The 18241-nt window shown below is 34.3% G+C and overlaps 1 protein-coding gene across 1 annotated transcript in view; it reads left to right on the forward strand.

Moving 5' to 3' along the window:
* The window catches only part of ARHGAP18 (Rho GTPase activating protein 18), a 165433-nt gene that overhangs the window by 122666 nt on the left and 24526 nt on the right, over positions 1-18241 (forward strand). The window contains exons 8-11 of the mRNA XM_003769434.4: positions 2099-2176; positions 8321-8480; positions 12039-12121; positions 17485-17691. Coding sequence (XP_003769482.1) covers positions 2099-2176; positions 8321-8480; positions 12039-12121; positions 17485-17691 — 528 coding nt within the window. The remainder of the gene's footprint in view (positions 1-2098; positions 2177-8320; positions 8481-12038; positions 12122-17484; positions 17692-18241) is intronic.

Below are 18241 nucleotides of genomic sequence, written 5' to 3' on the forward strand. Positions count from 1 at the left end.
CTAGGCCCATGGCTACCATGGCCATTGCCTTGTCATCTGTTGAAATCTGTTCTTTGAATTGCAAAAAAGACTTTAATGAAGTTTCCAGGAAATTCCTTGCCATTAAACCAATCAATAGCTGTCTTGGAAAAGGGAGGATGATGCAATGATACTATCATATCTCCTTTCAGCTTTGCTATCTCTCTGTCTATATACAAGTTGACCATGGCCTGCCTTGTCTTCTTATTGGTCCTACTGCCAGTTTGAAGTAATCTGCCACAGACTCAGTGGTAATATTCTCATTCGTGCTCTAGATAAGGAGGTTATTACTATTACAATTATCCTATTCAGAGTCACTGTGTGATCTTTGGTCCTAGGACCCACCAAATTTATTGAAGCTACCACAGTCCCTTTAGCCCCTACTCTTTGGCTGTCCATAGCTGAAGTGCTACTTGGGATTGGCTGCTGGCTGTAGCCAGATTAGGCTAAATGTTTACCACAAGAAGGTTGGGAATCCTGGCTGCTGTCACAGCCATTGGTTCAACCATATCCTTGCGGAACTGATTGTGAATTTGTCTATAAAAAGAGTCATACTACTCTGATTGTAGCCTGAGATATCAGCTGATTGACCATAACCACTGTAGCTCTGTTGGCCATAGAACTGACTGCTCTGTTGGGAATAGCTTTGCCCAGGCTGGGTAAGGTAAGCCCCATTTCCTTGTGTGGTTGGCTGGCTGACTGTTCTTATTGAGGCCATATCTGAACAAGTACACACTGGCTGCCAAGCAACAGAAAATAGAAGACAGCTGACCACTAATATTTCAAGGACTCCAGATGGTTTTTTCATAAAAAACTTTCCTACTTCCCCCCTCAGCTGCTAGTGTGCCCTCCCTCTAAAAAAACTCTCTATTCATTTTGTACATATTATGCACTTACATATATATACACATACACATATTTCTTGTGCTCTCTCTCTCTCTTTCCCTCTCCTCTCCCTTTTCTCTTTTTTCCTCTCCCTTTCTCTTCCTCTTCTTTTCTTCTTCCCCCTACCCCCTTGCTCTCTTTCTCCTCTCATATATATTGGTACCTTGCCTAGGGGAATGTAAGCTCCATGACTGTTTCACTTTTTTCATTGTATGCCCACCTCTGAAACTAGTCAGTTCTTGACATACTTTTTGATTGAGTGTGTGTGTATGTGTGTTTGTGTTCATATATATATATGTGTGTGTGTGCACATTCTCTTTAGGTATAATACTAGAATAAGTCCCAAGAAATTGAATTGAATTCTTATCCTTTAAAGCCATACTCCATGGAATGTCCCCTTATCTCCCCTTCTCTCACAATTTATAATTATTTTGCTCCTCAAATCTTAGTTATGTGGGACTGTTTAGCTGTTTTCAGAAGCACTAATCAGATATTGGGCATTGTCTGTATTTGTTCCTTACCCTCAACTATTTTATATATATATATATATATATATATATATATATATATATATATATACTCTTACATCTTGTCTTGTAAAATTTCACATGTTCTCTTTTTGCCTTATTATGTGCTCTCCAGTCACTATTTCATATATATGTTTGTGGCCTGAATGAATGAAGCAAATTAGATACTTAGAGGTGTGTCTTTTAATCAACATTTGCCAACAGAAAGGTTTTTGAAAACTGGTTTTTAAACATGACTTTGAACAAAGTGAAAATGAGATGCAAATGTGCAAATATCAGAATGCTGAAGATTGATTAGATCACAGAGTCCAGGCTCCTGAAAAAGAAGGAGAAACAATTATTTTTGGAGCTTTTAAAATGAGCATCCTCATTCTCTACTTGTTTGCAATAACACAGCTGTTGTGTGAAATCACATAGTTTTTCTCATTTTTTGTAACTAAGACAGTATGAAGAGAGCCATCTTTTTTCTTGAGTGCAACATGAAATTAATTATGTTTTCAAGTTCTTGGATTTGTTTATTAGAAGGCAGTAATGCAATGGGAGCTAATCATAGAATGCATACCTGAATATGGTGTAATCAATTTCAGTCATTTATATGTAAAATAGATATGATATTCTTGACAGTTACATTTTTAAATATTAATTTCTACTTTTTTTTTCCTTTACAGTTGATTTCTCGAATAGAAGAGGGAGGATTAGAAACTGAAGGGCTTTTACGGATACCCGGAGCTGCAATAAGGATAAAGGTACTAAATGATTGAATATACTTATGAATAGATTTAATCCTTAATTGCATTTTGAGTCATATTTTAACAATTTTATTCTTTGATTCCTATGTGACACTAAAAATCTTAACACAAAAATTAAAATTAAGTATTTGTTTTAAGTTTCTTTAGCTCCAGATTCTGTCTAAAAATTATTTTAAATCAAAGTAATATGTAAAAGTTAACAAATCAGCAGCTATTTCACAAAAATGAAATAGAAACAACAATTCTTTTTTTCTGGGAACAGAATACTTAGGAGTTAGTTAATTGTAGATGCCCACTGTTCTGTAGAATGTTGGGCTTGTGTTGAGTCATATTAGTTGGATTTAAATTGAGCAAGATTCCTTTCCATCACTGACAGAGCAGTAACCTTGCCATTGGCAATAAATCATAAGTCTCATGGTTGTTTTCCTGACAAAATGTACATTGTCTCAACCTCTAATTACTAGTAGTCCTGTGTTTTCTGGTTCTGATTTCACATTTTCTGCCACTACAATTTTAATCAGGTTGGCTCTAAGCAAAATTGTGAGGTAGAAGAAGTTTGTCTTCCCTCCCAGATCCATACTGCCACAAAGTCCTCTTCTGATACGTTCAGAATGGGTACTTTTATACACTAGTTAAAAACAGAAGTCTGAAAAACTAACCCAAGAAAGGAATTGTGGTAAACAGAAAGAATCTGGTTTAGGCACTAGAATTTGAATGAACTAGTGATAACTTATGTGAACTTAATATCTCTGCCTCAGTTTCCTTATCTGGATCTTGCATTAATTATCTCTTCCTTCTCATAACAATCTTGGGAAACAGGGAATATAAATGTTATCCCTATTTATAAGAAGAGGAAAAAGGGAGTTTACATAAATGAAGTGAATTGTCTAGGATTGCATAACTAGTAAGTGTCAAGAGCTGGGATTCAAACTCAGGTTTCTCAATGGGCAATATCGATATCATAATGCCACTAGATTGAAGAGCTCTTTTTTGAAGGAGGGTTATAATTTGGTAGTCCTAAATCAAATTGGTGGTTTACAAATTAAGCTGGCTATTTTCATTGCTATGATAATTGTATTCTTCTACTTATAGCAAGTCCTAGGAAAACCACAGAAAACTGGAACAGAAAAGAGTGTGCTTTTTCTTCAAGGTCTGTTATTAGATCTTGAATTCATGGATTATTGTTTATTTTGATGATTCTTCAGGAACTGCATCAGTGACAGTGATTAACAAGTTGAATTTGATTAATCAAGGAATTAAGTAACAAATATTAGTTAAGTACCAATTATGAACTAGGCACTGGAGGTACAGATACAAAAACTGAAATCAGTTTTTTCAAATAGCTTACATGTTGTCAGGAGGACAGTATTTCATGCATATAATACACATGTACACATATAAAATAAATTGTTCAGTTATTTTTTAATTAGGACTCTTCATGACCCCATTTGGGATTTTTTTTTTTTTTTTTAGCAAAGATACTGGTGTAGTTTGCCATTTTCTTCTCCAGCTCATTTTACAAATATTAATAGTTTTCTTTTTAATCTTTTTTTTTTTCCTTCATGAGGCAATGGGGATTAAGTGATTTGCCCAGGGTCAAATAGCTAGGAAGTGTTAAGTGTTTGAAGTCAGATGTGAACTCAGGTCCTCTCACTTTCAGATAAGGAAATTGAGGCAAACAGATTTAGGTGACTTTCCCAGAGCCATAGAGTTAGTGTCTGAGTCTGGATTTAAACTCAGGAAGATGACTCTTCCTGAGTCATACAATAAATAGAAGACGGTTAAATGTAAATTAGTTAGGAAAGGCTTCATGAAAATATATGTTTGTATTGAATCCTGAAGGAAGAGAAGGATTCTGTAAAATGGAAGTGAGGTGGATGTCTGTTCTAGCTTTTGGGGGCCACTAGTGGAATGGGATGGAGGTGGCGGAAAGATTGAATACAATAGGTAAGGATAATAGAGATCAGGTCATTTTGCTACAACAGTGAAGATTTCAGGCTTTAAATCTTGAGTTAGGATGCTTCTAGGCCTAGAGCCAGAGTCCAGATGCATTTTAGAAAGGTTTTGTGTAAATTCCTAGCTGCAGATGCATTTCATTGATTTATTTTGATTTATTTCCTCATTTTAGAACATTAGCTTCTGCCAGTTTGGCATTTGCCAAGTTACATTGTGATCTCTACTGTGGTACTTTTTTTTTTTTTTTAAGGCTTGCTTTGAACTAATCACACAGTAACTTAATGGACTTATTCACTATTCCCAGCCGTTCTCTTCTGAAGCTTATACAACTCCTGAAAATGATTTGGGAGCTCTATATATTAAACAAATTGTCATTGTCCCATACTTGTTAAGCACTAATGCAGTTCCTACATCTGGCAAGTGACACACTTAAGAGTGATTCTGAGATCAGTTCAAGTCTTGTTGAGAAATGCATTTGCTTAATAGAAACACTCCCTCAGAAACAGGTAATGTGCGCGTATGTTATCTCTTCATACAGCAGTACAGTGCCTTCCTTCGCTATTCACAATGCATCAGTGCCCACGCTGATAAAGAGTGATTGCCAACTAACAGCAGAGTGATAAGGGAGCATTTGCTTCAATGCAGAACGCTACATCTAAGGTGTGATTCCTGGGAGAGGAAATCTGTCAAAAGGACAATCTAAACCAAGTGTAATTTCCAGAAAGGCCAATTAAATGGATTCAGCTGGCTCAACCCATCTACCCAGCCTCTTGTCACAAACCAAATTATGCAGCAGCTGGTCTTTTGTAAATATATGAAGATAGGATGCTAAGTGCTTAGTTGATTTTTTCCCCCCTTCAACTCCTAACTGAAATGGTTTGCTAGCTTCACTTGTTTCTTGTTTTGCTCTCATTTTTTTTGACTGAGGCTTTCTTTTTGAGATATATTAAATTAGCATCAAAAAAAATTCTGTACTATAACTAGCTGCAGGTCCATTTTGATGAAGTTACTAAGCTGGTAGATAAAGGAAATCCTGTAGAAATTGTTGACCTAGATTTTTGTGAAGTATTTGATGATGTCTCTCTTACCGTTCTTGTGCACAGCATGAAAGAACCCTGGACTAGATGTTAGTGAAGTTATGTAGATTTTTCAAGTGGTTGAAGAGTTGCACTCAAAGAGCAGTTGTCAATAATCACTACAAGGTTCTTTCCTGTGCATCACCACAGATATATGAAAGATCTCTCATGTATCACCCTAAGATATTTAGCTCTATACTATTTAACCTTTTTTTTTTTTTTTTAAATCAATGACTTGTAAAAGAATGGGTGACATGCTTAAGACATTTGTAGATGATGTTGGTTGGCAGACTCTGTAAATAGCCTGGATCTTTGAACTGACTTTAATAAGAGTTGAATTAATTAGGAATAACTAGGTTCAAAAAGTCTATTTTTAGTACAAAATGTCTAGATAGCAGTTTTTCTGAAAAAAAAAAGATGTGGGATATCTGATAAAGTCATAAAAGCTAATAAAGTCCTGGGTTGAAGGTGTCCAGAATAGGGGAGGAAATGATAGTTCTGGACAGAACACTTCTGAAGAATTGTGTTCAGTTTTGAATACATTTAAGAAGAGCAGTGACAATATCCTTAAGACATAATCAGGATGGTAAATATTCTCACTGTCATTCCATATGTGAATTCACTGAAGGAACTGATGCTGTTTAAACTAGAGAAGAACAGATGGAAGAGATATAACTACTTTTAAGTATATAAAAGATTGTTATTTGGGAAAAAAAATAAAACCCTTATAACAAATATATAATTCCTGCATTTTGTTGTTCAGTTGTTTTTCAGTCATGTCATACTCTTCATGACCCCATTTGAGGCTATCTTGGCAAAGATACTGGAGGGGTTTCTATTTCCTCTCCGGATAATTTGTCAGATGAGGAAACTGAAGCAAACAAGGTTAAATAACATACTCAGAGTCACACAGCTTGTATCAGACGCCAGATTTGAACTCGGATCCTCCTAACTTCAACCCCACCATTTTATCAACTGCTGGCTGTTCTACATATTCCCTTTAGAAGCTTGGTATTCTAAGCAAATGGTAGCTGTTGAAATGAGTATTAGTAGTATTATTAATAGTTCTAAACCAAAGTATCAAAATAGTGCGCCGTTAAATTCATCAATGGCTTTGAGATAATTAACTAATTACTTCTCAGTCTATTTGGAATTAAATAACTAGAATTTAAGGTTCAACTCTTTTGTCATCTATCACCTAAGACATTTAAACCAGTTAAATGTATGTACTATATAAAATCTCATTTGTCATGTTATTTAGTTTTCTATTTATCTCTATTGAACATTCACCTAACTCCTTTACTTTTAGGCATAAAACTTGACTATGAAATCTAGTTACATGTATACTTTCTTTATGGTTTCAAAATGAAATTGTCTTAAAGATGTAATGCCAAAGAAACTGAGCATTAGAGAGTATTTAATAATTTATTAATTTTAATTATTAATTAATTTAATAATTTATTAAATGGGAGAGATTTATTGGGACCAAATGGATCCATGTTTGGTCCCAGGGCTGAATGAGACAAGAATCTAGAATCAAATACAAGATTCTTTTATAGGGTAACAAGAACAATGACATAATGGGGGAGGTACCTGGATAGGGATGACCTAATGGGGGGAGGCATCTAGGATGACATAATGGGAGGTACTGGAGAGGCTCCTGATATTCTAATGATGTCTAAAATGGATAAAGACCCTTATCCCATCAAACATTAAGAGGGAATGATTATAGCCTAAGGTCTAAGATACGAGACCTTTATCCTAACATTAAGTGGGAATGGTCATAATCTGAGGCAGAGTAACTGAATAGGACAATTAGGGAAACTGGGTGAGGACATTAAAAGAGAACTGTGGGACAACAAAGACTATATTTTTATTATTTAAAAACTATCCTGCATTTTATGATTTTATCAGGTTAGGGAACTCCTTGGTCAGATGAAACACTAAATATCTGTAAAGGCTCTGCTATTTATAATTGTAGTATTATCCAGAACACTGAAAGAAACAAATGACTTTCCTGGGTTTGCATAGTGATGAGTGTCTCAGGCAATAGATTCCCTGGTCTTCCTGACTTTAAGACCAATTCATATTATACTATTCTCTACTGATTCTCCTTTATGTATTTTTCGGTGAATATTTTTTCTTGAAATGAAATTTTATTTTTTTAATTATTAAAGCTTTTTATTTTCAAAACATGCACAGATAATATTCAACATTCACTATTGCAAAACCTTGTGTTCCAAATATTTCCCCTCTCTTTCCCCCACCCACTCCCCTAGATGGAAAGTAATCCAATATATGTTAAACAAGTGTAATTCTTCCATTCATATTTCCACAATTATATGCTACACAAGACAAATCAGATCAAAAAGGAAAAAAGAAAACAAAATGCAAAAAAATAACAATAAAACAAGAGTGAAAATACTATGTTGTGATTCACCCATAGTCCTCTCTTTAGGTGCACATGGCTTTCTTCATCACAAGACCATTAGAAGTGGTCTGAATTGTCTCACTGTTGAAAAGTGAATATTTTTTTTTAATGCACATTTATAGGAGCTTACAAAATGACCCTAAAGTTTAAGACTTTCCTTTTTTTCCCTTGTTATCTTGGCTACTTGTCATTTTTGAAGATCCTAGTAAAAACCCTATTTTTGCTATGTTGGAAGTATAGTCAGTCAACAAACTTATTAACAAGCTTACTTGGCTTACTGCCAAGCACTATACTGAGTGTTAGATGTAGAAGGAAAAAGAAACTTAGGGTTTCTGCTCTCAAAGAGATCACCCTCTAATGGAGGAGACAATGATTTAAAAACAAAACAAAACAAACCATTATGTACCAACAAGATACATGCAGTGTAAATGAGAGATACTCTCAGAGAAGAATGTGGGATTTGAACTGAGTCTTAAAATTTAATTCTTAAAATTAAAATAGTGTGATCTGATCTTGGTTTATGGATCTGACTGTTACTATGTTGATATGGTAGCCAGTGAAACTTGTAGTGTTTTTAGCTTTCTGTAAAAAGAAATTCCTGTGATATATGAAATATGCAAAGCTGTTAGCAGGACAAAACTTGGTTTTGGTGTTCACTTTTGTTCTTGTGTCTTTCAGAACCTTTGCCAAGAACTGGAAGCAAAGTTTTATGAAGGGACTTTTAACTGGGAAAGTGTCAAGCAGCACGATGCAGCCAGTCTTTTGAAACTTTTCATTAGAGAACTTCCTCAACCATTGCTCAGTCTAGAATATCTCAAAGCTTTTCAGGCTGTACAGAGTAAGTAGTGTTCTTCCTGATGACACAGATTTTGTGAATGGAAATCTTATGTTCTTAGGAGAAGGGCCATCTATGTTGTTGATTGTATGCTGAATGATTAGGAAGATATGTTTGGTTAGAGATCTAGGGAAACTAGATGGCACAGTGACAGAGTGGTAGGACTGGAGTCAGAAAAACTCATATTCCTGCGTCAAATATGACTTCAGATACTTACTAGCTGTGTGATCCTGAGCAAGTAACTTCACCCTGTTTTTCTCAGTTTCCTCATCTGTAAAATAGAATGGAGAAAGCAATGGCAAACTTCTCCATTATCTTTTGCCAAGAAAATTCCATATGGGATCACAAAGAGTTATACAGAACTGAAAAACAACTGAACAACAAAAACTGATCTATTGAGATCCACAACATTCCTGAAAGCACAGGTGTTAATTTTGCTGCAAAAAAAGAATTATTTCTCTTTTGTACCCAAATAAATACGATTTGAAATAAAGCACATGAAACACCTCTATGATCTATTTATGTTCCCCAAATCCAATTGAAATATGAGTTTGTTAGAAGTCAAACAAATAGATCTCAATGAATTCAATGCAAATATTGGGTTATTGGGTCCAAAATAAATAGAGATCAAAGTTACATATACCTTCTTCCTATTCAGATTTATACTGTGCTATTTAAAAAAAAAACATAGCACATTTGTACACCAAAGAATCCCCAGCAATTTCACATTTCTTTATGATTGAATGAACTACATAAGATGCCTATATTCGACTTCACTTTCCTGCCAAGGAGTCTAAGAAACATTTATTGGAAAAGTATCTACGCTGTGGGTTAGGCAGTTATAAAATCAGTAAGCTTTGTGAGAAAGTCTGCCAGATTGTCATGACTGATACACTTTTGAAATCAGCCTGCCCAGGCACAGATTTAGGCATTTTGTTTGTTCACTCTTGGATGTGGATCATTCTACTTGAAGTCCTCATGTTTTTGTGTTTACTGGATTCAGGGAACTTTTGAGTTAATGCTCATAGTAGTTCTTAAGTGTCTCTCTCCTGGCAACATTGAGCCAATAATGGGATTGCCCACATGTTGCTTCTATCTCTACTGTAATCAGAAAGAATTGAGGAATAAGGGAGTAACTGACCTCTCAGGTCAGTACTGAGATAAGAAAGCCTTTCTCTCAGATCCATAAGCATGTGGTGCTGTCATGGAAATTTCTTTCTCATTCAATTCAATAAATGTTTATTATGTGATCAGTGGAGTTGTATGGGGGTGTGTAGTACTGTGCCAGCGTTTGGAGGCAGACTGAATTAGATGTAGTTCTTTAGTCTAGTAAACCTCATGCTGCATTGATAAAAGCTATACTTCAAAGTAATTCAAAGTAGATACAAGAATTGTAGCTATTACTCTGGCTGAATACTACTGAAGTTTGTAGAAACAGGGGGAAGATTGGTACTGAATGGGAAGAGCCAGGAAAACTTCTTGAAAGTGGTAGCATTTTAAGTTGGCCCTTAAAGATTGAGCAGATGTTAAACAGGAAGGCATGATGGGGAAGGGAACATTCCAGATACAAGAAATGGAACATGCTAAGGTATATTGGGAGGAAGAGTTACAAGGAAGGATGGGAAGTCCAATTTATCCAGATTATAGGGTATGTAGAGAAAGAATAAATAATTAAATAAGAAAGGAAGGAAGGAAGGAAGGAAGGAAGGAAGGAAGGAAGGAAGGAAGGAAGGAAGGAAGGAAAAAAAGAAAGAAAGGAAGAAAAAAGAAAAGAAAGGAAAGAAAAGAAAAAGAAAGCTGGTAAAATGGTTGCTGTGAGCTTATGGAAAACTTTGAATGAGAAACTAGAGTTTGAAGTTCATTCCAAAGGAACTAAGGAACTACCTAAAGATTGTTCTGAGAGCAGGGATATCACCTGGAAAGAGAAGCTTTGAAGCAACATGAAGCATAAAATAACTGGGGTTAGAAAGTATTGTGAAAGAAGAGAAGACTTAGAAATACCAGTTAGAAGTAGGCTAAACTGATGGTATTAGGAAATTGGCATAACCCCCAAGAATACTTGAATACAGGAATAAGATAGGGGATAAAATGATTAGACCTATGATCTCACTAAGAAGCTTCCTTTCCTAATATGTCTGTAAATTCTTTGCAACTTAGAGTCTTATAGAGTTGCCTAGAACACTGAGAAGTTAAATGATTTGCCCAGGATTATGTAGCCAGTTTGTGAAAAAAAAAAAAATCCAGTTCATGCTTACTCTGAGACAAGCTTTTCATCTACTGCTATGATGCCTCTCTACAAGAATACTCTTTAAATTTGTGCATTTTTCTTTAAGTAGTTTAGGCTTAATATATGAATATATGCACATATATACACACACCTATTCATGTCATATGTGTGTAGAGAGATAGATGTATATTTCCAGAATATATGCACACACACACACCTTTAATACTTTGATAGCTATAATTAGGGCAGACCTGTATTTATTTCACAATAGCCTCTTTATTGTACTATCACTATTCTGCATCTTCATATTATAAAATTGCATCATAACTATGGCCTACTGAATTTCCATATATCCCTTATGGTTGCTGAAAATCTAAACTCAGGGCAGCTAGGTGGTGCAGTGGGTAGAGCACCAGCCCTGAAGTCAGGAGGACTTGAGTTCAAATCTGACCCCAGACACCTAACACTTTCTGGCTGTGTGACTCTGGGCAAGTCACTTAACCCCAATTGCCTCAGCAAAAAAAAAAAAAAAAAAAAAAAAAAAAAGAAAGAAAGAAAGAAAACCTAAGCTCAGACATTAGTCACCTTGCTATTGGCACATTACTTATACTATTAACTCACTGTTTGTGGGTACCTATTAGCCTTAATGTTTCATCTAATATTGCACTTTCTGGGAAACAATGTGCTTGCTTTTGTAGCTCAGCAATCCCAGGCATCTGAATACATATCTCTGAAAGGGTTTGGGGATAAATTCAGAAAACGATCAGTATTTACCCTATGCTGCTTTCCTATCCTCCCTTACTGCACCATGGCTATTAGCCTTGATATGAACCTATTCAGTTGAACTTAATGGGATTAAGAGGTTCTTTGATGATTTGGCATTAAAACAAACAGGTAAGTTTTGGCCTGTCCTGGTCTGCAAAAATCTTTCACAATTTTAATTATAAAAATTTAATTACCAAAATGTGAAGTTTGAGAGACTCTTTGTCATGTGACAGATGAAGAAAGGGTCTGACCTTTTCTTCAATGACAAGTGTTACTCTCACACAACCTAGATGTCTGAAAAAGCACTGCTGTGTGTTTAGAAACAGAAGGCATTTAAGTCATATGCTAACAGTTGGAAGTGAGCATCCAACATGAAGGGAAGCTCTGCAGAAGCAGCTGCATTTACTCATCCACTCACAGACATAATCTCCAAACAAGCATTGCTGCTCACTTGTTCTGGGCTCTATATCTCGATTGATGTTTGACCTAAAATAATCATTAATTTTTCTTTTCAACAACAATAAAAAAGAAAATTCCAGAGCTCAGGCATCTTTCTTCTTTTTTGACAGATCTCCCTTCCAAGAAGCACCAACTCCAAGCTTTGAATCTCCTTGTCATTCTTCTGCCTGAGACCAATAGAGATACATTGAAGGTCAGATGGGTTGACTATTACAGAAATACCTAATTTACTAAAAGTTTATGAAATGCCTATGTACTATCTGACATTGCACTATTTGTTGGAATTACAAAGACAAAATTGAAACAGTTTCAGTCTCTAAGTTGTGTGTGCATATTCTCAGGGGACATATCATATAATAGGCAGAAACATGATAATACAAAATAATTTTGGCAAAATAAGCTACAGATTATTTGTGGTTGCCTTTTTTAAAAATAGCCTTTTATGTACAAGTTATATGCATGGGTAATTACAGCATTGACAATTGTCAAACCTTTTGTTCCAATTTTTCCCCTCCTTCTCCCCACCCCCTCCCCTAGATGGCAGGATGACCAATGCATGTTAAATATGTTAAAGTATAAATTAAATACAAAATAAGTATACATGTTGTGGTTGCTTTTTTTAAAAAAAAGATGTTAATATGGTAGGTTCTTTGGCAAGGATAGAAGAAAAAAATAAAACTTGTAAATCAATATTTATTTTATCTTAGAAGTTTCATTTGAAAATGAATCCTACATCTCCTTCAATTAGGAAATAACAATTGCCTTCAGCTGACAAGAAGTCATTGATTGAAGGGACAAGTGGTGGAGTTTGAAATGAACATGTCACTTGAGTTGTTATTAGTTTTGGTTTAGAAGTAAACATTTTTGCTGCTCAAAAGATAATGTAGTACAAGCAAAATGTAATATTTCCCCTTCAAAGCTTAATACCATACTGTTTTTTTAAAAAGCATATCCTATATATCTGATCACCATCATCATTTTAATAGTGAAATGGCTATCTTTACTGTTTTTAAATAATGAGTATATTAATTTATTTTCTTCTTTTGGTTGTGCCTATCTAGGCATTCAATAGCCTGTGGTTTCTCTTTGTGACCCTTCTTTTCTTCCTCAGTTCAAAAAAGGAAAATTGCAAAAATATATAGAAAGTAGTAATAAAAGAAACATTTATAACGTTTCTAATTCTGTTCCTTAAATACTAGAAAAATTTTTTTCTACTAGAAAAATTTTTTTCTAGTATTTAAGGAACAGAAAAAAACAGGAATATTGAAGATAGAAAAGGCACAATTTTCATTTCTTTATTCTCCCTTCTATTCCCTGCCTCAGTCTTTGCTTAATAGTTTATAAATATTAAAACTTTTTGAAACATAATTCAATCATAGAAAACCAAAGGAAGCTTAATCACCATTGAGTGAATCCAAGGAATTTTTTTTCCCTTTTATTTATTAGCATGACTTTTCAAGACTTGAAAGATTTTACCTGTGTTAGCAGAGGCCTATTGTGCTCATGAAATAAATATGAATATTCAACTTCCTTAATCAAAGATGAGGAATCTTATATCAGTTACATATGAGTGTAAAGAACTTTCTTATTATTTATTCTTTCTTCCTAGTATAGAAATATTTTTGCCTGATTAGTTGATAGATACTTTTTATAACCTGAGATACTTTTGTGGAATAGCTGGGAACTAAATTTAAGATGCTTGGTACTACTTGACATAGTACACATTGTGATTACAAAAGAAATCTGACCAATTTCTTTTTAACTCATACTTTATTTTGTTTTAACAGAAAAACTTCTTGCATTTTATGTGACCTGCCTTAAATACATGATGATTTTTCAGTCTCACAATAAATGTGTGGCAGAAGGCACAAATTCAGAGATGTTAAATGATTAAAAAATCATTTGAGCTTCTCAAGATCATTATTAGAAGTCAGATTTTTATTTACAAATCCTGGGCTCTTTCCATTACACCCACACTGAGTACCTTTGTTTGAAATAATCTCATTAGAGGCAACATCATTTGGAATCAGGAACACTTGAATTTAAATCCCACTCCAGACATTTACTAGCCACGTGACCCTGGGCATGTCTATTATCTGCAAAATTGTCTTCAAGGTCTCTTCCAGCCCTTTATTTGTGATTGTGATTTATTTTGTGATCAGCCAGTGAGCCTATGAGGAGGTGATAAATTTAACTCCAACTAAGAAGCTTTGGAAATATTTTGAGTAATGGTATCATTATTGGAATGTCTTTAAATGTGGTGGTACATCCTTTTGAATGTAGAGGTTACAAATTTTTGTGTATCTGAAGTGATTTGTTTGCTTTTTAAACAATACCCATTTAAAATGAATCTAGATGAATAATTTTTAAAAAATCTCATGTCTAGAATGCACTCTCTTCTTACTGCCATATCATAGCATCTCTGGCTTCCTTTAAAGGACAACTCAAGTGCTACCTTCTGCATTATGCCTTCCTGATCCCCACACTTATCAGAACTTTTCTGATATTAGTGAAATTATTTTTATTATGTACATTTTGTATCTGATACAATATAAGCTCCTTGAGAGTGGGGACTTTTTTTCCTTGATATTCTCCATCACCTAATACCAAAGCATGTTTTGTCATAGGTGGTTAAATTTGTCAGATTGAACTATCACAATAAAAGTTATGACTCAGTAAATTCATTGCATGCTTATCATTATTATTTAGACAAGAAAGTACTAAAGGGCCCATGAAACTGGGCAAGAATAGATATATGGTTGAAAAATTTCATGCAGTGATACCACTTTATTTTTGAGGACTAGCATTCTTCTCTCAATTGTTATATGGGAAGTAGAGAAGAGGAAGAAACAGTTTTATTTTTTGGTGTTTTTTCATTCACTTTAAACATATCTGTTGGATACTGGGTCAATCCATTAGCAGTGACATTTTTAGCAGATAAGATTTTAAAATAAGAATTGTCAGAATAGGAGTTATATTTATTATTTTCTGTATACTTGTAGAATAAGCCATTTTGTCCTTTCAGCATCTACAGATTTGGGAAGATGAGCTTTTCTTCTTAGGTATTTGGCAGATTAGTAGTAAAAGAAAATTCAATGAGGAAAACTTGTGTTCCTAAAATAGATTTTTTTAACTTAAAAAAATATTTTGTTACAGAACATCAGAGTACTTATTTCATTTTGCAAAAATTCCCCAGCTTGGAAGGAAGCAAAATAAGCCAGCCAAGATAATTTCTTTCAGGCAGGTTACAACTGATAACAACAACAACAACAAAATTACACAATTTACAAAGACCAAAAAAAAAAAAAAAAAAAAAAGGAACTGTGCTTGAAGAAGTGCTGTTAAGCATTTACTGTTGCTGAGCTTATAATTATCATCTTATTGATGAGATGCCCAAATATTATTGTGTATATTCAGTATCACCTCTACAGAAATCCTCTAATAAGTCATTCTGACATAAATGTTACCCAAATTTTAGAAACCTATGATGTTACTTGGACACAAGTTTTCTCATGTTCTACAAAAGGTGGAAAGATCTTGAATACAGATCCAGCTATAGACTTTATGTTTATTGTCAAAACTCCAAACTAACAAGCTTCAGTGAATCTTATTATTAGAGGGTTAGGCACCTGGAGTTATTTTTTCTTTTTGCTGCATTTGAGAAGACATCATCATCATCAGCAACAGCAACAACAATAATAAAAGGTGGTATTTATGTAGGATAGCTAGATGGCACAGTGGATAGACCTCTGGCTCTAGAGTCAGGAGGTCCTGAGTCCAAATTTGACTTCACTAGTTGTGTGAATCTGGGTAAGTCACTTAACCCGTTCACCTCAGTTTCCTCATCTGTATGATGAACTAGAGAAGGAAATAGCAAATCACTCCAGTATTCTTGCCAAGAGAACCCCAAATGGCCTCATGAAGAGTTAGACACAAATAATGGACTAAATGACAACATCATTTTTATGGAGTTTGCTATTTACTTGGCACCATGTTACATGCTTTTCAATTATTATCTTATTTGATGTTCACAACCAGCCCAAGAGGTAAGTGTTATTATTATCCTCATTTTCCAGATATGGAAACTAAGGTGAACAGAGATTCAATGACTTGACTGGGATCACACAGTTGGTGTCTAGGGTAGAATTTTAATCCAGGTCTTTTTGACTATGTACTAAGACATCAGTGAGTTGTAATGTCTATTGAAGGAGGAAGTTCCCACATGAGTGAAAAAATAAATTTGTGTTGTAGGTATATTATGTAGTAGGTTTCAAAGGAATGAGCTGGTTTAAATTAGCAAGGAATACATACATACATATTAATATTAAATTTGCTTATTAATTTGTTATTTTATGATAATGAAGAAACAATTAGCCTTGTCAGTTCTTTTCAGAGCATACGAAAATATTTTTCAAAACATTTGCAATGAATCATTTTGGGGACAATTTGAGTTTCATTCATTATATTTGTACCATAATTAAACTTGCCCAGAAATTAATTACAGGTTTTCATCTATCCCACTGTTAGAAATAAAGAATGTATAATTTGTGACCTTTTTAAAAATAGTCTTATAGAATGCTTAATAATCTATCATGATTTGGTATAAATCACTTTGTCCTAAGTATATTTATATTAAGTAGTTTTTTTGTGGGATGTAAAAATAAAGTTTGTCATGGTTGGTCTGACATTCTAGAGAAAGGCGGTAGAGTTAAATATGAAGAAGTGATTCTTATCATCTTTTCTTAAAATTAACTATATTGAGAAAATAATGGAAAGGTTCTTAATTTATGACCTCATCTCTGAGTAGGACTATTTAACATTTTTTGATTGATAGTATGTATGATTTATAGGGTTTTTAAAAAATATTTCTATGAAAGATAGGGGGTGAGATTGGCACCAGATCTCCAAACATTATAAATGTAAGCTTTTGTCTTCTTTTTCTTCCCTTTTCCCTACTCCTTCAAAATCAATCGCCACTAAAGCTTCTAATTTCTTATTCACTAAGATTAATATCTGGACAGGGACCCACTGGGGACTTTATGGGTATTGGGGTTAGTCAGCAGAATGAATTTTAGTCATGATTCTGACATTTAGTAGCAGGATTATATAAGATGATAGCAAAAGTTCTTTCCTTTTGTAAATCCTATGATCTTATTGACTCAGATCAGGGATGAGAGAAGGAAAAGGGAGTAAGAATATAAGAATTAGCATGGCTACTTAAAACAGATCTCAACATCACCACCTTGGTGGTTCTGTAAAAATAAAAACTATTTAAGGGGAAAGAACAGAGGTTAGAAAAGCAAATATAAATGTAATGGAGAATATCATAATGATGTTGGAATCAATCAGTTAACAAACATTAAGTGTCTTCTTTGTGTAAGTTCTGGGAATAGAGAAAAATCAAAGTCTCTTTCCTCTGGGGTCTATTATCTAGCAACTTTTGTTTCATGAAACGTATTTTTAAAATTATAACAAATCCTCAAGACTCTCTTGCTGTTGTGTTCCCATTCTTTATCTTCATGTGTAAGACATTTAAGAATTTTATTTCTATTTCAGGCCCTGCTTGAATTCCTTGAAAGAGTAATAGACAACAGAGAAAAAAATAAAATGACCATGAAGAATGTAGCCATGATTATGGCCCCCAATCTCTTTATGTGCCCGGGATTGAGCAACAAGCCCAATGAACAAGGCGAATTTATGATGGCTGCTGGTACAGCTAGCATAATGCATTTCTTAATTAAATACCAGAAACTGCTTTGGACGGTGAGTATACTTTGTAAAGTTCTTTACATATTATTACACATAGCCAAACCAGTATTTTTATTCTTAATTTTAAAAAATTGTTTTTAAAATACAGAAATGTGAGATTTGTAGCTCCACATATAACAATGATGTTAAGTGTTAGGAACTCAAAAATAAGAACAATCATATGGGTATTTCTATATTGAAAAATCCCCAAGACATTTCATGTCTTAACTCTGGAAAACATTTTAATAACCACAGGATTGTGGATCCTGGATATAGATGGGGCCATAGAGGCCACATAGTCTAAACATCTTAGTTTGGTAAAGTGGAAGATCTTTTAGTTATTAAGTCTGAGGAAATGGGTTCAAATTCAGATCTATTACTTACTATTTGTATGACCTTGAAGCAGTTTGGTAGTATAGTGGATAGTGTACAGGACCTAGAATCAAGAAGATCTGAGTTTGAATCCAGTTACTTACTAACTTTATGACCCTGGGTAAGACATTTAACTTTTGTCTGCCTCAGTTTCCTCCTCTAAAATGGAGATTGGAACCCTACTTCATAAGGT

This window comes from Sarcophilus harrisii, chromosome 4 (assembly GCF_902635505.1).
Source record: "Sarcophilus harrisii chromosome 4, mSarHar1.11, whole genome shotgun sequence".
NCBI lineage: Eukaryota > Metazoa > Chordata > Mammalia > Dasyuromorphia > Dasyuridae > Sarcophilus > Sarcophilus harrisii.